Source organism: Scardinius erythrophthalmus, assembly GCF_964197995.2.
Source record: "Scardinius erythrophthalmus genome assembly, chromosome: 15".
Lineage (NCBI taxonomy): Eukaryota > Metazoa > Chordata > Actinopteri > Cypriniformes > Leuciscidae > Scardinius > Scardinius erythrophthalmus.
The window spans coordinates 40846233-40867186 of NC_138235.1; the positions used below are offsets into that span (position 1 = coordinate 40846233).

A 20954-nucleotide genomic window follows, 5' to 3' on the forward strand; every position below is an offset into this window, starting at 1 on the left:
CATTAAGATTTGTGACTGGATGTAAGGCATCAGTACATCATTGTACTTTGTACAAAATGACAAACTGGCCCTCATTGTCAGTAAGGAGACATATACATTGGCTTATTTTTATTTATAAGTCTATATTGGATATGCTTCCGTCTTATCTTTGCTCCTATATGTCACGTAATATCAGTTCTTATAATTTACGCTCTGGTAATTTGTATTTGTTAACTGTACCTACGGTTCGTACAGAGCTTGGTAAGAAGGCTTTTAGCTATGCAGCCCCAGCCACCTGGAACACATTACAGACTGATTTGCAATTGCGAACTCTGATTTCATTTGGTGAATTTAAACATCGCATGAAAGTGTTGGAAATAGATGCCATAAATTGTTGTCACTGTTTTTAAAATATCTAAATCGTTTTATACCTATGGTAGGTATAAATTGTATTTTTAAGTAGTCTGATGTTGATGTGGTTTGTTTATGTATCTTGAGGATCTTGTTTAAATGTTTCTTGTTGTTGTACGTATGCTTGGTGATCATATTTGTAACTATGCGTTGTTAGTATGCTGCCATTTTGGCCAGGTCTCTCTTGCAAAAGAGGTTTTAAATCTCAATGAGATCATCTGGTTAAATAAAGGTTAAATAAAAAAATAAAAAATAAATAAATAAATAAAAAAAAATGTTATTTTTTAAGTGTCATGTTTATCTCTGGATATAGGCTTAATGTGTGTCATTGTTCTCTACAGGTTGGATAGGTGTGGTGTGACAGATGAAGGTTGTGCTGCTCTGGCTTCAGCTTTGAGATCAAACCCCTCACACCTGAGAGATCTGGATCTGTCTGATAATAATCTAGGAGACTCAGGAGTGAAGCTGTTCTCTGCTGTACTGGAGAATCCTCACTGTAAACTGGAGAAACTGTGGTAAGATCATACGTTACTCTCACATGAAACTGTTACTAGGGGCGTTTCCATTACAGATTTGCGCAAAACTTTTGCGTTTTTTTTTCTTCTAAATGTCGACAAAAAGCTGTTGCGAAATGACGCCGTTTCCATTAACTGATGTTATGCAATTAAAACTTCATTTTTTCCTCGCGCGATCAGTAAAATCATTCCAAAAATCATGTTAACGGACATTGGTAGGATTATGTATATCCCAGCCACTGCACTGGCCGTTATTATGAATGGAAGGAGATGTGTGTGTGTTTCCAAGCATTAATGGTAAGGAGCGACCCTTATTATACTTGTGAGCGGCACATATGAGGAGTTTCTAGGTGTTTCTCCCTCAGTTCTGCTTCAAGGTCTTGATTGTGGCATTTATTTGAGGTTTAGAATCCATTATTCCTGTAATTCTTTTGCCTTATATGAATTTAATAAAGAACTCTGTCTCGTATTCTGTCCAAACACACTGCGTCGTCTACGTCAGGTGACTGTAAATGCGCAAAAACTGTTTCCATTGCAGTTTTGCGAAATATTTATTTTTTGAATGGCCTGAAAACCCTTGGAAGCCCCCCTAGTCCCACTTTGTCAAAAAATTAATTATAACTATCTTGTGGCCTCAAGATAGTAACTCGTGGCCTCGAGATAGTAACTCGTGGCCTCAAGATAGTATCTCGTGGCCTCAAGATAGTAACTTGTGGCCTCAAGATAGTAACTCGTGGCCTCAAGATAGTATCTCGTGGCCTCAAGATAGTAACTCATGGCCTCAAGATAGTAACTTGTGGCCTCAAGATAGTAACTCGTGGCCTCAAGATAGTAACTCGTGGCCTCAAGATAGTAACTCGTGGCCTCAAGGATAGTAACTCGTGGCCTCAAGATAGTAACTCGTGGCCTCAAGATAGTAACTCGTGGCCTCAAGATAGTATCTCGTGGCCTCAAGATAGTAACTCGTGGCCTCAAGATAGTAACTCGTGGCCTCAAGATAGTAACTCGTGGCCTCAAGATAGTAAAGTGTCTGACACATGGACCCTTTGTTATTAAACTGGACCCTGTAGTGCAATACTTCACATTCTGTGCAATATTCTATGTTTTAATATTCAGTGTGCAATATGGTTTGCTGCAGTTCTGCTTCTATTTATTTACTAGTACTGTAAATCTTGAAGGCTGCATATCCATAGTCCTTTATAATTCTTCTTCATATTTTATAGTCTATATTTATACTTTTTACATGTATATACTTGTTTATTTACCAACTTCTATTATTATTTATATTCCTTTTAGAGATGCACCGATTGATTGGCTGGTGACCAGAATTGGCCGATTTTCACGTGATCGGCCATGACCGGCAACTGGCCGGTCAGTCTGACATATACCGATTTTATGCCGGTCAAATGCAGTCGGGCGCCGCATGATTAACCTTTTGAGTGGTACGGTCTCTTATATGGGATTTTTATTTCTGTGCCCCTGAGAGTACAGCGCCACATTTATAATGTTCAGTGACGTCGCATCACTGCCAGATCCAAACTGTGCTTTCGCGCATTGGCTGGCGCTGAGCCAGAGTCGGACGCGTTCAGCGCTGTCATATATCACAACTAAGCAGTGTTTTCAACTTCATAATGTTTATTTTTGGTTTCAGATATTTAAATACATAGAAGCACGAGTAAAACAATACATTTGGAGTTTGTAAAATACACACTGATGTCTGTGGAAGCAGCAATAACAATCTATTCAAATATAATATCAGACAAACATAGTGGAAGTAACTATAAAGTTTACTCTATTCTTCTCAGTTCACCAGCCACTTTCTTGCATTTATTTCGGGAGAAACTGATGAATTCACGTGCTGTAAATCCGACTGACAGGACAACATTGCAGCGCCCATCTCATGTTATAGATCAAGATTATTTATAAAGGTTTTTAAACGACCAAACACACTCACTTACACGTATTTGAGAATCGGAATATCAGATAGGCTAGTTGATGACATGGTAAGCAAGTTTGTGAATATTTTGAATAAAAAAGGAAAAGCGAAATAAAAGCGACACATCTGTCATACAGTATTATTGTGGCTGCGGTGTATCGCATGACGCGTCGCCATGGAAACATTAAAGGGAACGTTCGCCTTGAAAAAACTCACTTTCTCGTGGCCACGAGTTACTATCTTGAGGCCACGAGTTAGTATCTTGAGGCCACGAGATACTATCTTGAGGCCACAAGTTACTATCTTGAGGCCACGAGTTACTATCTTGAGGCCACGAGATACTATCTTGAGGCCACGAGATACTATCTTGAGGCCACGAGATACTATCTTGAGGCCACGAGTTACTATCTTGAGGCCACGAGATACAATCTTGAGGCCACGAGTTACTATCTTGAGGCCACGAGATACTATCTTGAGGCCACGAGTTAGTATCTTGAGGCCACGAGATACTATCTTGAGGCCACAAGTTACTATCTTGAGGCCACGAGTTACTATCCTGAGGCCACGAGATATTTTTTTGACAAAGTGGGACTAGGGGGGCTCCGTAAAAACCTCCTCATGTGAGTGTAAAAACTTTTTTTTCGATAAATGGGAGTTTTTGCGAAATTGACGTGTTTCCATTGGGCGTATTTTCAATTCGCAATTTCAATTTGCGCAATTTGATGGGTAATGGAAGCGCGGCTACTGTGAATTCATAAAGTATAATCAAAATGGAATCAAATGCAGGGAAATAACTACAATTTCATTAATTACAAGCAAAGCTATTAAAACAACATGATCAAATTCAGCAAATTATTTTTACGTCTGTTCATATGATGTAAGAGAATTAATATTTGTAAAGCGTTTGCTCTATTTATCAAAACGACTCCATCTACACCTGGTCACATAAATGTGTTTTTGCAAAACGGATTTAAATCCGATCTTCAATTCCCGCGCTATATGCAGATTTAATGGAGGGCACGTCACCGAAAGCAACAGATATGAGCTGCATTTTATTGATCATCAGCTAAAATTTCTAAATATTCAAGTGAAAAAATATTCATGGAGAAAAGCTTCTTTATATGCCATTGCCTACATTTTAAACGGATGTCTGCCAATAGGCCTAAAACATTACATATATGGTTATTGTGACAGAGACTGGGACTCCAGGTTAATAAGATTCTGACTGAGTAGCAAGATATGAATTCAATTGTGATTCTGTGAGAATTCACAGATCCAGTTTCTCTTTTTTAATCTTCCCCTTAACATTTAAAGGAATCTACATGTGTGTGTGTGTGTGCTCAAATATGGCTTCTGGAGAGCAAATGAAGGATAAAATATGAATTACTAAACAGACATTAATTAAGCAGTTCCCGAAACTTTTAGAGTTACAACTAAAACCACTAGATGGCAGCAGCGTATAAGAGATGAACTGACAGCTAGTAAATCTTTGAACATGGAGTGCTAATGATAATAAATGTAATATGTCAGGCTCACAATTTTTACAATTGAAGTGCTATAAAAGTTGTAGAAATGACAAATTCAATGTGCATTGTATTAAATCTTTATTGATATGCAAATAGACAATAGACATCCAGCAAAAGAAAAATGCATTTTGTTTCTTTATATGCAGCCCAATGTTATCCAATGAGTTGTTTATTTAGGTATTTTATTTTAATTGTATTACATTTTTGGTAACACTTTACAATAAGGTCTCATTTGTCAATGCATTAACTAGTGAACAAACTCCATCGCACACCTGCAGGTGATAGGTGCGTAGGATAATAAGACCAGGTGGATCGTTTCAATAGACAAGCAATTCCCGCACACTATCGTAACTTGCAAACAAGTAATATTTATTCACACAACGTTTCGGTCACACGACCTTCATCAGGAGTATACAAATGTTCAAATTCATCTCTTTTAAGATAAACACATGACCAACTAACAAAGTTCCATCTGTAAACAATTAAGCTCATTAGGAATATAAAATTAGCATCACATCATAAACAGTTACAGATTGTGATAGTTACAACAATCAATAAAGATCCCACTGTAGGTTAACAAGATCATCTAAAACACATGATCAACACATCGTCATTAAACAGCACCAAACTGTTACAACAATCAGTCAGGCTCCATAGCCACTTAAACTCATTGTGAATACATAGTAGAAACAGCACATCATTCAAATTGTTACAACAATCAGGCTCCATGGCCACTCAAACTCATTGTGAATACATAGTAAAGACAACACATCACATCATTCAAAACAATTACATCACTATAACATTACATGAAATGGTGCTTCATCGTTCATACCCATAGGTGATAAAGTCTGAAGGGTGTAAATCCAGAACAGTTCACGTCTCTGTAGAAGTAATTCAATGTCTCCACCTCTAGGTGGCAAAGTTACTTTCTCAATCCCACAGAAACGTAAAGAGGTAACATCGTGATTCAAATTTAAAAAGTGTACCGCAACTGGATAATTCATATCTTTTCTTCTGATCGAACTCTTATGTTCACTAATTCTTTGTTTCAATTGACGTGACGTTTTTCCCACATAGCCTATACCACAAGGACAACGAATCAAGTACACAACATGAGTGGAAACACAAGTAATCACAGATTTGATGCTATATTTTTTACCAGTTCTAGGATGACAAAAGAATGATGTTTTAAAAGTATTATTACATTGAGCACAATTCCCACAACGATAATTGCCCTTCTGTATAGGACTGAGTAAACTCTGAGATGCACGAGGACTAACGCTTTGAAAACGAGCATGTACCAAGCTATCTTTTAAATTCCTGGCACGTTTATATACAATCAAAGGAGGATGTCTAAAAATATCATTCAACTCCGGATCAGAAGACAATAAATGCCAGTGTTTTTTAAAAATTGATTTTATCATGTAGGACTTAGGTGAATGTGTTGTAATACAAGCAAAAGAATACTTTCTTGTTTTCTTTGTCTTCTTTTTTAGCAATTCGGACCGTGTCTTTTTAAAAGCTGTATTGTATCCTTCTTCGACCCAATCCAAAGGATAACCTCTGTTCAAAAATTTATTTTTCATGATTTTCGATTTCTCAATAAAATCGGAATCAGAATGACAAATCCTCCTCAATCTGTAGAACTGACTCTTAGGTAGCCCTTTTTTTTAAAAAGTCGGATGAAAACTGGTAGCAAGTAAAAGTGTGTTACGATCAGTCTCTTTTGTAAACAAAGTTGTAATCAAACTGCCTTCGTTCTTCTGTACCCACATATCGAGAAAGTGTACTCTAGACGAATTAATTTCGGAAGTAAATTCTAAGTCGTCAACCAAGTTATTCAAATATGTCACAAATTCTCGAGCCTCATCGTGATCACCTAAAAAAATACAAAATATATCGTCAATGTATCTATACCACTTGATGATCTGTGAATAGAAAGGATTCTTTTCTGTATTCAATATATAACTCTCCTCAAAAAACCCATAAATAAATTGGCATAGTTAGGGGCAAAATTAGAGCCCATTGCTGTCCCACTTATCTGAAGAAAAAAATCCATATCGAAACAAAAATAATTATATTTCAAAAGGTACGAAGCCATCTCGACAATGAAGTCTGATGGTGGATTAGAGTCCTCGCGTAACAAAAGATAATGTCTAAGTGCAATAAGTCCTTTTTCATGTGAAATGTTAGTATATAATCTCGTTATGTCCAAAGTTAATAATAAAGAAAAATCCGGTAAATCATACACCTCAGAAATCTTATTGATAAAATCAGTAGAGTCTCGAATGTAAGATGGTAACGAATAAACAAAGGGTTTTATAAAAAAATCAACATACTGAGACAAAGGAGATAAGAGGGAATTAGTCTGTGCCACAATCGGACGACCTGGAGGATCAATAAGTCTCTTATGAATTTTAGGAAGAGTGTAAAAGACAGGTCTAATCGGATTATGACAATACAAGAATTTAAATTCTGATTGAGAAATGTTAGTATATAAACTCGTTATGTCCAAAGTTAATAATAAAGAAAAATCCGGTAAATCATATACACCTCAGAAATCTTATTGATAAAATCAGTAGAGTCTCGAATGTAAGATGGTAACGAATAAACAAAGGGTTTATTATTATTTTGCCCTAATGTGTCTAACCACACTATTCATACTTTTTGTCGTTTGGTCGAAAAAGAGGTGATGGAGGCTTGCTCGTCTAGTAATAAAGTCTCTCATAATTTTTCATTGAATGAGCAAAGAGCTTTGACCGAATTGATAAGTGACCCAAGTATTATTATAAAACCTGCTGATAAAGGAGGGGCTATTGTAGTCCAAGATATGAAAAAATACCAAGATGAAATTCTTTCACAATTACAGAATATTAGGTTTTATAAAAAACTTCCCAGTGATCCTACCAATACTTATCAATCTGAGATATTGTCATTTTTAACAAATGCTAAAACAAAGGGGTTGGATATCTCAATCAGAATTTAAATTCTTGTATTGTCAACATCCGATTAGACCTGTCTTTTACACTCTTCCTAAAATTCATGAGACTTATTGATCCTCCAGGTCGTCCGATTGTGGCACAGTCTAATTCCCTCTTATCTCCTTTGTCTCAGTATGTTGATTTTTTTATAAAACCCTTTGTTTATTCGTTACCATCTTACATTCGAGACTCTACTGATTTTATCAATAAGATTTCTGAGGTGTATGATTTACCGGATTTTTCTTTATTATTAACTTTGGACATAACGAGATTATATACTAACATTTCACATGAAAAAGGACTTATTGCACTTAGACATTATCTTTTGTTACGCGAGGACTCTAATCCACCATCAGACTTCATCGTCGAGATGGCTTCGTACCTTTTGAAATATAATTATTTTTGTTTCGATATGGATTTTTTTCTTCAGATAAGTGGGACAGCAATGGGCTCTAATTTTGCCCCTAACTATGCCAATTTATTTATGGTTTTTTTTGAGGAGAGTTATATATTGAATACAGAAAAGAATCCTTTCTATTCACAGATCATCAAGTGGTATAGATACATTGACGATATATTTTGTATTTTTTTAGGTGATCACGATGAGGCTCGAGAATTTGTGACATATTTGAATAACTTGGTTGACGACTTAGAATTTACTTCCGAAATTAATTCGTCTAGAGTACACTTTCTCGATATGTGGGTACAGAAGAACGAAGGCAGTTTGATTACAACTTTGTTTACAAAAGAGACTGATCGTAACACACTTTTACTTGCTACCAGTTTTCATCCGACTTTTTTAAAAAAAGGGCTACCTAAGAGTCAGTTCTACAGATTGAGGAGGATTTGTCATTCTGATTCCGATTTTATTGAGAAATCGAAAATCATGAAAAATAAATTTTTGAACAGAGGTTATCCTTTGGATTGGGTCGAAGAAGGATACAATACAGCTTTTAAAAAGACACGGTCCGAATTGCTAAAAAAGAAGACAAAGAAAACAAGAAAGTATTCTTTTGCTTGTATTACAACACATTCACCTAAGTCCTACATGATAAAATCAATTTTTAAAAAACACTGGCATTTATTGTCTTCTGATCCGGAGTTGAACGATATTTTTAGACATCCTCCTTTGATTGTATATAAACGTGCCAGGAATTTAAAAGATAGCTTGGTACATGCTCGTTTTCAAAGCATTAGTCCTCGTGCATCTCAGAGTTTACTCAGTCCTATAGGGCAATTATCGTTGTGGGAATTGTGCTCAATGTAATAATACTTTTAAAACATCATTCTTTTGTCATCCTAGAACTGGTAAAAAATATAGCATCAAATCTGTGATTACTTGTGTTTCCACTCATGTTGTGTACTTGATCCGTTGTCCTTGTGGTATAGGCTATGTGGGAAAAACGTCACGTCAATTGAAACAAAGAATTAGTGAACATAAGAGTTCGATCAGAAGAAAAGATATGAATTATCCAGTTGCGGTACACTTTTTAAATTTGAATCACGATGTTACCTCTTTACGTTTCTGTGGGATTGAGAAAGTAACTTTGCCACCTAGAGGTGGAAACATTGAATTACTTCTACAGAGACGTGAACTGTTCTGGATTTACACCCTTCAGACTTTATCACCTATGGGTATGAACGATGAAGCACCATTTCATGTAATGTTATAGTGATGTAATTGTTTTGAATGATGTGATGTGTTGTCTTTACTATGTATTCACAATGAGTTTGAGTGGCCATGGAGCCTGATTGTTGTAACAATTTGAATGATGTGCTGTTTCTACTATGTATTCACAATGAGTTTAAGTGGCTATGGAGCCTGACTGATTGTTGTAACAGTTTGGTGCTGTTTAATGACGATGTGTTGATCATGTGTTTTAGATGATCTTGTTAACCTACAGTGGGATCTTTATTGATTGTTGTAACTATCACAATCTGTAACTGTTTATGATGTGATGCTAATTTTATATTCCTAATGAGCTTAATTGTTTACAGATGGAACTTTGTTAGTTGGTCATGTGTTTATCTTAAAAGAGATGAATTTGAACATTTGTATACTCCTGATGAAGGTCGTGTGACCGAAACGTTGTGTGAATAAATATTACTTGTTTGCAAGTTACGATAGTGTGCGGGAATTGCTTGTCTATTAATGCATTAACTAACATGAACTAACAGAGAGCAATAGCCTTTATTAATGTTATTTAATAAAATATTAGTGTTCATGTTAGTTCACAGTGCATGTTAACAGATACAACTTTGGATCTTAAAAATGTCTTATACTACAGGGCCGTTGAATGCTTGAATCTGATTGGTTGACGAACGTTCTAAGGTGTGCATTATTTTCAGGGAAACGCACGGCTAAAGTAGTTCCAGGCAGGTCTTGACCGCATTACAGTTCCATATCACTCCGCGTAGTTAACTGTAATAACGGAAAATAGGATACAATTCATAACAAGAAAAAACATTTAGCCCCATGCGCTTGATCTGGAATTTTCAATGTCTAGCTTCACAATCAATGGAAACATGCAGTTTAATTTGAATAAATAAAGTATATAGTCCTATATAATCAATAGAAAATTAAACTGAATATAGGCTAAATAAATGGATAATCCTGCAGCACGGATTATTATTGCAGATAATATAACAAATAAATAATTATTGATAGGCCTACTTGTTAAAAGGGCTTTGTGTTTCATTTATTTGGCTAGTCTGTTATGTCAATAATAGAAAAAAAAGAATGAATTCGAATTAATTCAAAGGAATTGAATTAATAAATAAATAATAATATTGACGCACATGCTTTTCTGTCTCATTATTGCAACATCTCTCTCTCTAATAACTGCATTAATAACTGGGGACACACTTTAAGGCCGGTTATGAATGTAATTTGATACGTATGACTGATCATGCCCAAACTTCAGCGCGTTCAGTCTGTGTTCAAAGTCGGTGTTTAAAATATGCTGCGATGAAAACAGTCAGAGAATGTGTCAGCTAGTCGCGTGTCCCAGCATTAGTCTGCTATCAGTGGCTCAAACCTCCGTTACTAACTCTAAAATGACGTTTTGGAATTAGCAACGGAGGCATTGGATTAGATGCATAAGAAATAAGTCCTACATACAAGAGCGTTTTAATGACAAAAACTTTACAAACGTCTTGAAATACATAATCTGAACAATGTTTCGAGGTGTGGTAACTGTAGTATAAGCGGAATAATTGACTTCAGGCCGTTGAATTATTAGGAAAATAATGCACACACGAGGTGGTAATGCGGTCACGACGCGAAGCGGAGTGGCCGTTCACCTCGGGTGTGCATCATTTTTCTAATAATTCAACGGCCTGTCGTCAATTATTCCTTACTTATAAAATGTTGAGCTTAACATTAACTAAGATTAATAAATGCTGTATAGAATATTGTTCATTAATTGTTGGTTCATGTTAACTAATGCTAACAAAATGAAACCTTAGCCCATTATAAAGTGTTACCATTTTTTAATAAAGAAAGTTGGCCATAGGAGTGTAAAATTAATTTTAAAAGTTAAGGAATCTTTCCTGTAGCTCAAACAGTAGAGTGTTGGCACTTGCAACGCCAAGGTCATGATTTCGATTCCCAGGGAAAGCAAGAACTGATAGGAATATAAATGTGTATTTTGAAATGCAATGTAAGTCGCTTTGGATAAAAGCGTAAATGTAAATAATGTACACTGGTTCAAACTAGGCTACTGTATAGTAAATGTTTGATTTATGTTGAAGTATTTGGGACATCCATCATCCATCCATCTTTATTGTCAGTGTCCTGAAGGGACGTAGATGTGTGATCTAGATGTTGGGTTTACATGTTTTATGGGGACTTTACGTAGAAATAATGATTTTTATACTCTACAAACTCTACAATCAATCCCCTAATCCTAACTGATGAATTTTCACAATGTGAACTAATGAGTATTTGTATATATTTCATATTGACAGGATTATGTTATTTTTTAAGTGTCATGTTTATCTCTGTATATAGGCTTAATGTGTGTCATTGTTCTCTACAGGTTGCAGAGGTGTGGTGTGACAGATGAAGGTTGTGCTGCTCTGGCTTCAGCTCTGAGATCAAACCCCTCACACCTGAGAGTTCTGGATCTGTCTGGGAATAATCTAGGAGACTCAGGAGTGAAGCTGTTAGAGGATATAAGGGATGATCCACATTATAAACTGGAGAGACTACTGTAAGAATAGTTTAACGTTCAAATGGCTAATTTACTCACTAGAAATATAAATACATTTTACCAGGGTCAGTAACACCACGTGTGTGTGTGTGTGTGTGTGTGTGTGTGTGTGTGTGTGTGTGTGTGTGTGTGTGTGTGTGTGTGTGTGCGTGTGTGTGTGTGTGTGGATATTTTGTCTGAGATCATCAGATAATGAGTCTTAAATTCAGCTTCAGTTTCTGTAGGTCTCTGAACTTTAAACTGAGTTTAATATGAGTGTAATTCTGCTCATACTGTTGTGACTGATTGTGAAAATAATATTAATGTTATTTTCAGCTTTTCCCCTTTAACTGTCTCTATAGGCATCTCTACACAGCGAGTTAAGGCTGCTCTAAAGCGGCTCTGTGTCTGCTCAAAGTTCTTTGGAAAGACACAATGCCACATGAAAGCAGACTTAATGGGGGGGTGAAATGCTATTTCATGCATACTGAGTTTTTTACACTGTTAAAGAGTTGGATTCCCATGCTAAACAAGGACAAAGTTTCAAAAATTAAATTGTACGTTTGAAGGAGTATTTCTGTGCCAAAAATTGTCCTTCCGGTTTGTCACAAGTTTCGGAAAGTTTTTTTCGAGTATGGGCCTGTGTGATGTCAGATGGGGCGGAATTTCCTTATATGGGTCCTAAGGGCACTTCTCCGCGGGCGTGCGCGCACTCGTAGACCAGAGCAAGAGAGAGAAGAGAGTGAAAGCAGTACGTTACCTCATCAAAGCGCTCTGCTCAGCTTTTGGAAGTCAATGTCACCAAAGAAGTGGGTTTTTGGTTGCCAGGGCAAGACAACCCTGCACAGATTCCTAAAGAACCCAGCGTTAAGGGACCAGTGGATGGAGTTTGTTTTTTCAGAAACTGTTTGTTTTTGTGCAAGACGATGATTGTTTTATAAACAAAGACCAGATCGACGGATTTGCAGATCGTCTAATGCTTAAGATGGAGCAGTCACAATGATAAAGGTTTGCGGTCGCAGGCGGTGAGTAAGAAACTGCTTCAAATGTCTCTGTGTGTTGTTAGCTCGGCGCGTTAGCACAGCTTTAGCACACCGCTCACACGGCCCGCCTCCAGATGCTCGTTTTTTTCCGGAAAGACTCGGTACAGCCAATCTTTCTTTTATAAATATAATAAAACTAAAGACTTTTTGGAGTTATGAAGGATGCAATACTACTCTATAGGTACTCAAGATTAACAGGAGATTGAATGAAAATGAGCATTTCACCCCCCCTTTAAAATATGCCGGGTCTGACCCCCCTCAGCCCCTAGTGTCAAAGATGACTCTGATATTGGGTGTTTCTCAAAACCAAGAATGCAAAGAACGGACTTGTGTTCTTGAGGAGAACGCTCTTGCTAGTTGTTCTTGGAAGAATGAACTCACAAGGTGACGAGCACACAGAACGCCGCTGACAGTTTGAGACGATGTGTTCTTGCTGGTATTGCGCAATAATACCTCCGCACAGACGCCGTCTGCAGTACCCAAACATAACGAGAATTATTGACGATAACAGCCAGGCTTAATTGCCTAAGCCTACCCTCAGCTCAATGGATTGCTCTACAACTGTACACTATGTAATGTATATTCATAACAATAAAGCTACCTACGCTGGAGATTCTCACTTCCGAAAACGTTTGAGCGCATTTTCGATTTGCCATACATTTTCAAAAAATGCCAATATTTGAAATCTACACAGTTCATTTCTCGCATCAAATGTTCTCAGAAGTGAATTTAGTGATGAAATAGCGTACGAAATTGTAGAAAAACGACTTGCTGTATTGACCTCTCGTTCCTCGAATGCCGAAATGAATGCTGGGATATTTCTGCCGTCAAGTTCACACAAGTTACCAACCTATGCATCCTCGGTAAAATGGACGTGTCAAGAACACTTCCGGGATTTTTAACTAGTGGTCGACCGATATTGTTTTTTTGATGGCCGATGCCGATATCTTAGAGAGCAGGGTGGCCGATGGCCGATATTTTTATATATATTTATTTTAATCAATATTTAATAAATTATAAATAAATTCTAAAACAATTTTTTTAAATAAACATGCTTTTATACTTTAGAATGGCAACTTCTTAAATTTGCAATCCTATTACAGTATTTTTCACAAAGTAATTGTTTAGAAATATATGAATATGTGAATAAAAAGAATGTAAACACTGTAACAGGGCACTCAGTAATCTGGTTTATTTTCTTGCTGGTAATCATATTTTTTCAAATAAAGACAAGGTAACGCTAATTTTACATACAGCACAGTGAAAACGATATGAATATGACACAGTTGGCAACTGGTTATATATCAGCATATTTTAAAATGAAGGATTTAAAGTTTTTCGATCGCGTCTCCTGTGAAGCTGATCTTCTGTTCACTGAGCATTCACTCACTTCGCACGGACCGACCGTCACTTGCAGACAGTAACGTTATTGCACACTTCACATGATATCACAGCTGGATTCGATTAAACCTGCAAGGTTTGTGAAATTAAATGTTTATTAGATTTTCAGAGATTTGTTTAAATGACGTAGATGCGCATTTGCTGAATGTTGACGGCAAATGAGAAAGTATTTTAGCCTGATTGTTTGGCCTTTTCTGTTACAAATAATATAAAAGCAAACGCTTTACTTTACTTACTTCGCATAAATTAACATTTACTTTCTTTCTTTACCAGTTCTGTCTAACAAAGTATTAGATATGACTGACAGAGATCGTAAATTAATGAAGATGGAAAATATGAGTGAGCGCTGTTTGATCTGAGGAGCTGCCGTTGCCGTTCTCTTCAGGCACCGGTGTTCTCAGCGCCGCCCGTCAAAATAAAAGTCCGGAGCGCCGTCAAAATAAAAGTCCCGCTTCCAACACATCGGCCAATCAGAAAAACTTATCGGCCGATGCCGATATTTCAAAGATGCCAAATATCGGCCGATATATCGGTCGACCACTATTTTTAACCGTTCTTGCCAAAATGCAAACTTGTGTATTGGGACGGTACTTGGGCAGCGACTGATGACGTTTCACAAGTCCACAAGAACGCAAGTACAGACAAGAACGCATATTGAGAAACGGCCATTGTTTTGTTCAGTGTAAATGAACGCGATCTTGTGTCACTCTAAACTACGTCATTGTCATGACAACCAAACGCGCGGCGCGAGAATCAAGAAGCGGAAGACTAAACATATCGGCCATAATCCATATTGTTTCAGCCAAATTTAAAAATGTCAGCCAACAAGAGACAATAAAGTAAAAGTGTACTCACATCGTGCAGAAACCACCAAAATAACAGAGTCGACGTGTGTAATCAATTGGCTTTTGCCGTTTGTAATCTTCCTCTGAAGAGACTGGCAGATCAACGCGCTTCTACATTTCTCTCAGATACGCTAAATGCTTATTCGCCGTCACTGTGTGATATTATATTCCAGAAATCATCTTCTTGAGGACGATATTTTATGAGGCGCCACGTAGGATTTAAATCAAACTTCCTTATCAATACATACATAACACACGTGCATATACACCTATAAATTACTCGCATATACATGTATACTATTGGATGTTCAAAATACATATATGAAATACACGTGCACACTAATATGAAATCCATACCAATACATATTATGTTAGTCATGAATGCATATACACTTGTGAATAACTTGCATATACATATAAACTTGACGCACGCATACACCTATAAACACTCGCATATACATATAAACTTCCATGCATATAAACCTATAAACACTCGCATATACATATAAACTTCCATGCATATACACCTATAAACACTCGCACATACATATAAACTTCCATGCATATACACCTATAAACACTCGCACATACATATAAACTTCCATGCATATACACCTATAAACACTCGCACATATAAACTTCCATGCATATACACCTATAAACACTCGCACATACATATAAACTTCCATGCATATACACCTATAAACACTCGCACATACATATAAACTCGATGCGCGCACACATCCATAAAACACTCGCGCATACATAACGTGGATGTGTGCTTTGTGTATATATGTATATGCGAGTGATTTCATATGTGTATGTGCGTGAACTTTTCAGTGCAAACGGAAGGCATTTCAGTGTAACCGGAAGGCATTTCAGTGTAAAAGGAAGGCATTTCAGTGTAACCGGAAGGCATTTCAGTGTAAAAGGGATGAGAAAACGGCCCCTTTATTCGTTTTCTCGTTAAAAAAAAAAAAAAAAAAAAAAGAAAAACGAAAAAAAAAAAACGAGATTTCGGCTTGATTTTTCGTTTTTTAGTTCACAGGCAAAAAACGAATAAATTACTTCAAAATTCGTTTTCCACATGTGGGCGGCCTGGCACGCCCCCTTCCGCCGATTGGTCGAGCAAGTCTGAGCATGTGACGTCATCAGTTGTCGCTCGGGTCTGTTCTACAAAATAATAGTCCTCTACTATGGCTACAGATTCTTAAACTGTACAGGGCAGGTCCTATTGGGCTTTCTTCTGTGCAACTTTACGCGTTTCACAGAAATCTTTACATCAGAGATATTAATTATTAGTCTGCCACCACCAGCCTGTTTTATTTAGCTGTGCGGAGTTAAATCTGTGTGGTGAAGCTGCGCTTGACAGCGCCGAGCGGGAGAGGCTCACTGACCAATGTTCAGGCAACAGTCAGAACTTTTCTTTTAGACGCTCCGTTTTGACACGGGATGGTGATTGCAAATACTGTAATGCCAATCGGCTGAGGGTGGTATACCGATGATGGTGAAATACAGTTTTACTGAAACTGTAATCATATCCGCGACCCGCGAGAATGAGACAGATGATTGACAGGACGATAGCGAAGGCAATTAAAGGTGCAAGATAACTTCTGTTAACAAAAAAATAAATAAAAAAGTGTTTAATATAAGTGACTTTGTCTTTGTTTTATTGTTTTTGTTGTTTTTAATCAAATAATTGTGAACCACAACCTGAGCCTTCGTTTTAAAGGGCAATTTCCAAATATATTTATTTGTTATAATATGGGTATTTTATAATACTGCATAAATAAAAACAAACACACGTAATATGTATGCCTATAGGCTAAACACCACAGTTTTTTTGGTTTTGTTTGTGTGAACTTTTATCCCCAACCATATTTCTTCATGGGCTCCACTCCAGGGGTCACATCAGCACCCCTACTTCCCATGGTACTAACTGTAATTAACAGTATGCTGACCCAGTTTATATGTAAAGTCTTTGGTATATGTAATATATATGTAGGCTAATATCTAAAAACACTTTACAGTGTGGTGGAATAAACTTTTCTTAAAGCGTGTTGTAGCCTATATCACCACAGATTTATTGGCACCCTTCAATCTGTGTTGTATACTGTAATAGACAATTGTCCTGCAAAATGATGAGGTTTTTTGTAAGAAAAACATTGCGAGCAAATGTCGAATTCTTGTTTGAAATATAAATCAACAACGTAAGAGGCTTTTGGCTTTTTTTTTTTTTTTTTTTTTACGAAAAAAAACGAATAAAGGGGCCGTTTTCTCGTTTATGCTTATTTCATTTCAAATTGGAAAACAAACTATCAAAAATGCAGGTTAATTATGCCTTCCTTTTACACTGAAAAGTTCACACACATCCACATTTGAAATCACTTGCATATACATATACACAAAGCATGCATCCACGTTTTATTTTATATGTATGCGCGAGTGTTTTATGGATGTATATGCGCGCATCGAGTTTATATGTATATGCGAGTGTTTATAGGTGTATATGCATGGAAGTTTATATGTATATGCTAGTGTTTATAGGTGTATATGCATGGAAGTTTATATGTATATGCGAGTGTTTATAGGTGTATGCGTGCGTCAAGTTTATATGTATATGCAAGTTATTCACAAGTGTATGCATTCATGACTAACATAATATGTATTGGTATGGATTTCATATTAGTGTGCACGTGTATTTCATATATGTATTTTGAACATCCAATTGTATACATGTAGGCTATATGCGAGTAATTTATAGGTGTATATGCACGTGTGTTATGTATGTATTGATAAGCGAAGTTTGATTTAAATCCTACGTGGCGCCTCATAATATTTCACACACACACACACACACACACACACACACACACACACGACCTGCCTGAGACGCTGACGACAGCAGAATTGTTCTTTCTGGCTCTTTGAAAAACATGAATAAATCCTGCGGTGATTGACCCGGTGTAATAATTCATAATATATTTGTAGCATTTGTTCCATCTGGAATAGTTTTATTTAGAAATATAAAATAGCTCTCAGTACCACAGAATTATGACAAACATCAGAGCGTGAGATCGCTATATCACACAGAGGAAATCTGAAATTCTGTATTTTTATTTATCTTGAGTTTTATTTCTTTAATATTTAATTACTTTTAAATTCAATTTATAACACTTTGTTAAAACTGTAGTTTTAAAATAGTAATGTTCAAAGTATTATTTCACGCGATTTTAATAACTAATTCCTGTGTAAATATGTTCTCGGCGTCAGAGAAGCAATAAACATTCTGTGTAAATGCACATTTTGTGATTTTATGCCGCTTTAGATTTGGTTTGTGTGTAAAGATGCCTTATGTGTGTGATAATCTGAGATCTGGGTTGTTATTAACTGATATTAAATGTGTAGTGAGTGTAATGGTCATTTCTGCTGGTTCTGGATCAGCTGTCCGGTGTGTGAAAGTGACCTTTCATGTGCTTTTGATTTTGTAAAGTGACTTTGAGCATCAGATAGAAGCGATATGATCATGCTTGAGAATGAATTAATATAGATTATCTAGTTAGTTTTCTTATGAAAAGATGTGACAGATGTAATATCTCACACTGCATATGTGACTGTGTGTGTGTTTTATTTTAGGACTTTTTGATGACAGTCTGATCTTCTGCTGATCATCTGATGGTGAATAAGGATCCACTACAGAGACTCAGTCAACAGAATCAACAGAGACTGAAGATACAGTGACTTCACTGTTAGAAATGAAGACTTCATTTAGATCTCAGCGATCCTCTGACAGACCTGATGAGGCGGCAGTGAAACACCTTTTATTTCACAGCAAATTACAGTTTCTCATTCATAGATTAATCATTTTATGTGTATAAACGCCAGAGGTGGAAAGAGTACTGAAAATTTGTACTCAAGTACAAGTACCGTTACATTGCTGAAATAATACTCAATTACAAGTAAAAGTACTGGTGTCAAAAAAGTACTTAAGTAGAAGTACAAATTACTCTTCTCAAAAACTACTCTGAGTACTAGTTACTCGTTACTTTTTAGCTGGCGATAGTTAATGTATTACCAATAAATATTCAACCAAATCATAGATTTATGTAGAAAATAGCTACTTTTAACACGCTTTTACCTTATTGTTGAAGGACATTAATTAGTGGTCATGATACTGGAATTTCTAACTTCAATATATGACACCTTGAAATATGTCAGTATTCAGTAGGCCTAGCCTATAATTTTTAATACCATCGGGAAAACTACCACATACTAAATATTTTAATATCTACATTTTTGTCCATCCATTTTGTCAAGGCAATCATTATTTTCAAGCATCGAAAGCACAACACTCATTGTAACAGTAATCTATTTGAATGGAAAAGTTTAATTCAAGTATTCTGAAGAGACACGTCCACTTTATACAGTGAGATTTTAATTTAGGCTTTTGTTTACATATTTAAACATTGATCAATAACCATTACAATAATCTAACTTAAATATTTACTCACTCAGTGTATTTGTCTTTAGCAATAGCTCACACACAGCACAAGGAAGCTTGATTTCAAACTGAATTTAATTTGCAAAAAAGACTAGACAACGTTTGACAACGTTTAATTCAAGAGCATGGAGAGATTGGAGCTGGACGTCATTTGAGTCTGCAGTGAGAACCACTTGGAGAGATTCGCCAATCGCGATTGCACATGATATGACACAGTCCGAGAGCGCACACTCAATATCCGAGTCCAGTTCATTCGTATATTTGAGAGCTCGCGTCCAGTTTTTTTGCGATTACATGAATGTGCCCTCGCGTTATAATATTGCACTCGTGACATTTGCCATTAAAATATGCCATAGAAACTTGCAGGTATTAATAAAATTATGCGTAATAGGCCTACCTGCAATCCCGCGCTGAGAGGAGGCGGGTGTGTCAAACTCGCTCTCGCTGTCGTTGAGATGAGAGAATGAGAACGCGTAGCTGGTTTCGTATCGGTGTATAAGCCAAAATGAGTATTGACAGATATTTCAGTATTGATATGTATCAAAATATAGATATTTTGACAATACTACTATGTAGATTGTAGTTTCTCCAAACTTTCAGTCCAGCCATTAATCACTCTGAGCTCCTCGCCTCCTTCACTTATGATCAGCTCTTCAAAACCTGCTGCGACTGCGGCGGCTTTAATTCAGTCCAAATATCAGGGGTTTTATTGGTCCATTTACGATCGAATATTTTTATTGGCTACCGAAATGCCGGTCAAAGATTTGAATATCAATTCAAATTGTAGCCTACTCAGTAACGAAATGTGATTTTACAAGTAGCGAAGTAGATTACTTAGTTTAATATGTACTTGAGTACAAGTAAAATTACAGATTTAAAAATATACTCAAAAAAGTACAAGTACCCAAAAAAACGACTTAATTACAGTAACGTGAGTAGTTGTAATTCGTTACTTCCACCTCTGATAAACGCACAGTAACTCAAAAAGCTCTGAGTTTTGTCACAGAGTAAATAAAGAGCCTGAATATCTCTGTGTTTGTGTTGTACCAGCAGAGGGAGACAAAGACTGATGAAATATTCATTTTTCATAATTATGAGAAGAAGAAGAAACAGTTCAAGCTCACTTTTGGAAAACAATGGAAGCTCAAGTTTATACGTATTACGTAATGTTTTTAATAATGGTTGCATTACATGTGTATTAATGTATTAAAGGGGTCATATGATGTGTTTTCATGTTTTCTTTGTCTTTAGTGTGTTATGTAGATGTTTTTGCATGTATAAGATTGCACATTTGTGACAGGTGCCATCGATGTAGTCCACAGGATTGGCAAACCTCCAGAGGTGAAGAGCAACGTCACACCGCGACCAGTGATCATCAGGCTTCTTTCACGGACGGCAAGAGACTTGGTATGGAGAAATGCCAAAGCAAATGAATATCTACAAAGAAAGCATCTCCGTTTTAAAGAGGATCTGACCGCTGCAGACAAAGAAGCATGCACCAAGTTATGGCCTCTTGCTGAAAAAGCACGCAAAGAGGGAAAGAGAGCGTACTTTGTAGGTAACAAGGCTTACGTAGAGAAGAAAGAGGTTCGAGTTACCGAATGTTTCATTAACTGAAAT

General features: G+C 36.5%; 1 protein-coding gene across 2 annotated transcripts in view; it reads left to right on the forward strand.

The window, feature by feature from the left end:
• Positions 1–20562, forward strand: part of LOC308703321 (NLR family CARD domain-containing protein 3-like) — a 316889-nt gene extending 296327 nt beyond the window's left edge. The window contains exons 15-17 of one of the 2 annotated variants that reach the window (XM_081386699.1): positions 732–905; positions 11392–11565; positions 18470–20562. In XM_081386699.1, coding sequence (XP_081242825.1) covers positions 732–905; positions 11392–11565; positions 18470–18479 — 358 coding nt within the window. In that variant the 3' untranslated portion in view covers positions 18480–20562. The remainder of the gene's footprint in view (positions 1–731; positions 906–11391; positions 11566–18469) is intronic. The other variant, XM_081386700.1, reaches the window with a different exon arrangement.
• The last annotated feature ends 392 nt before the right edge of the window (positions 20563–20954 follow it).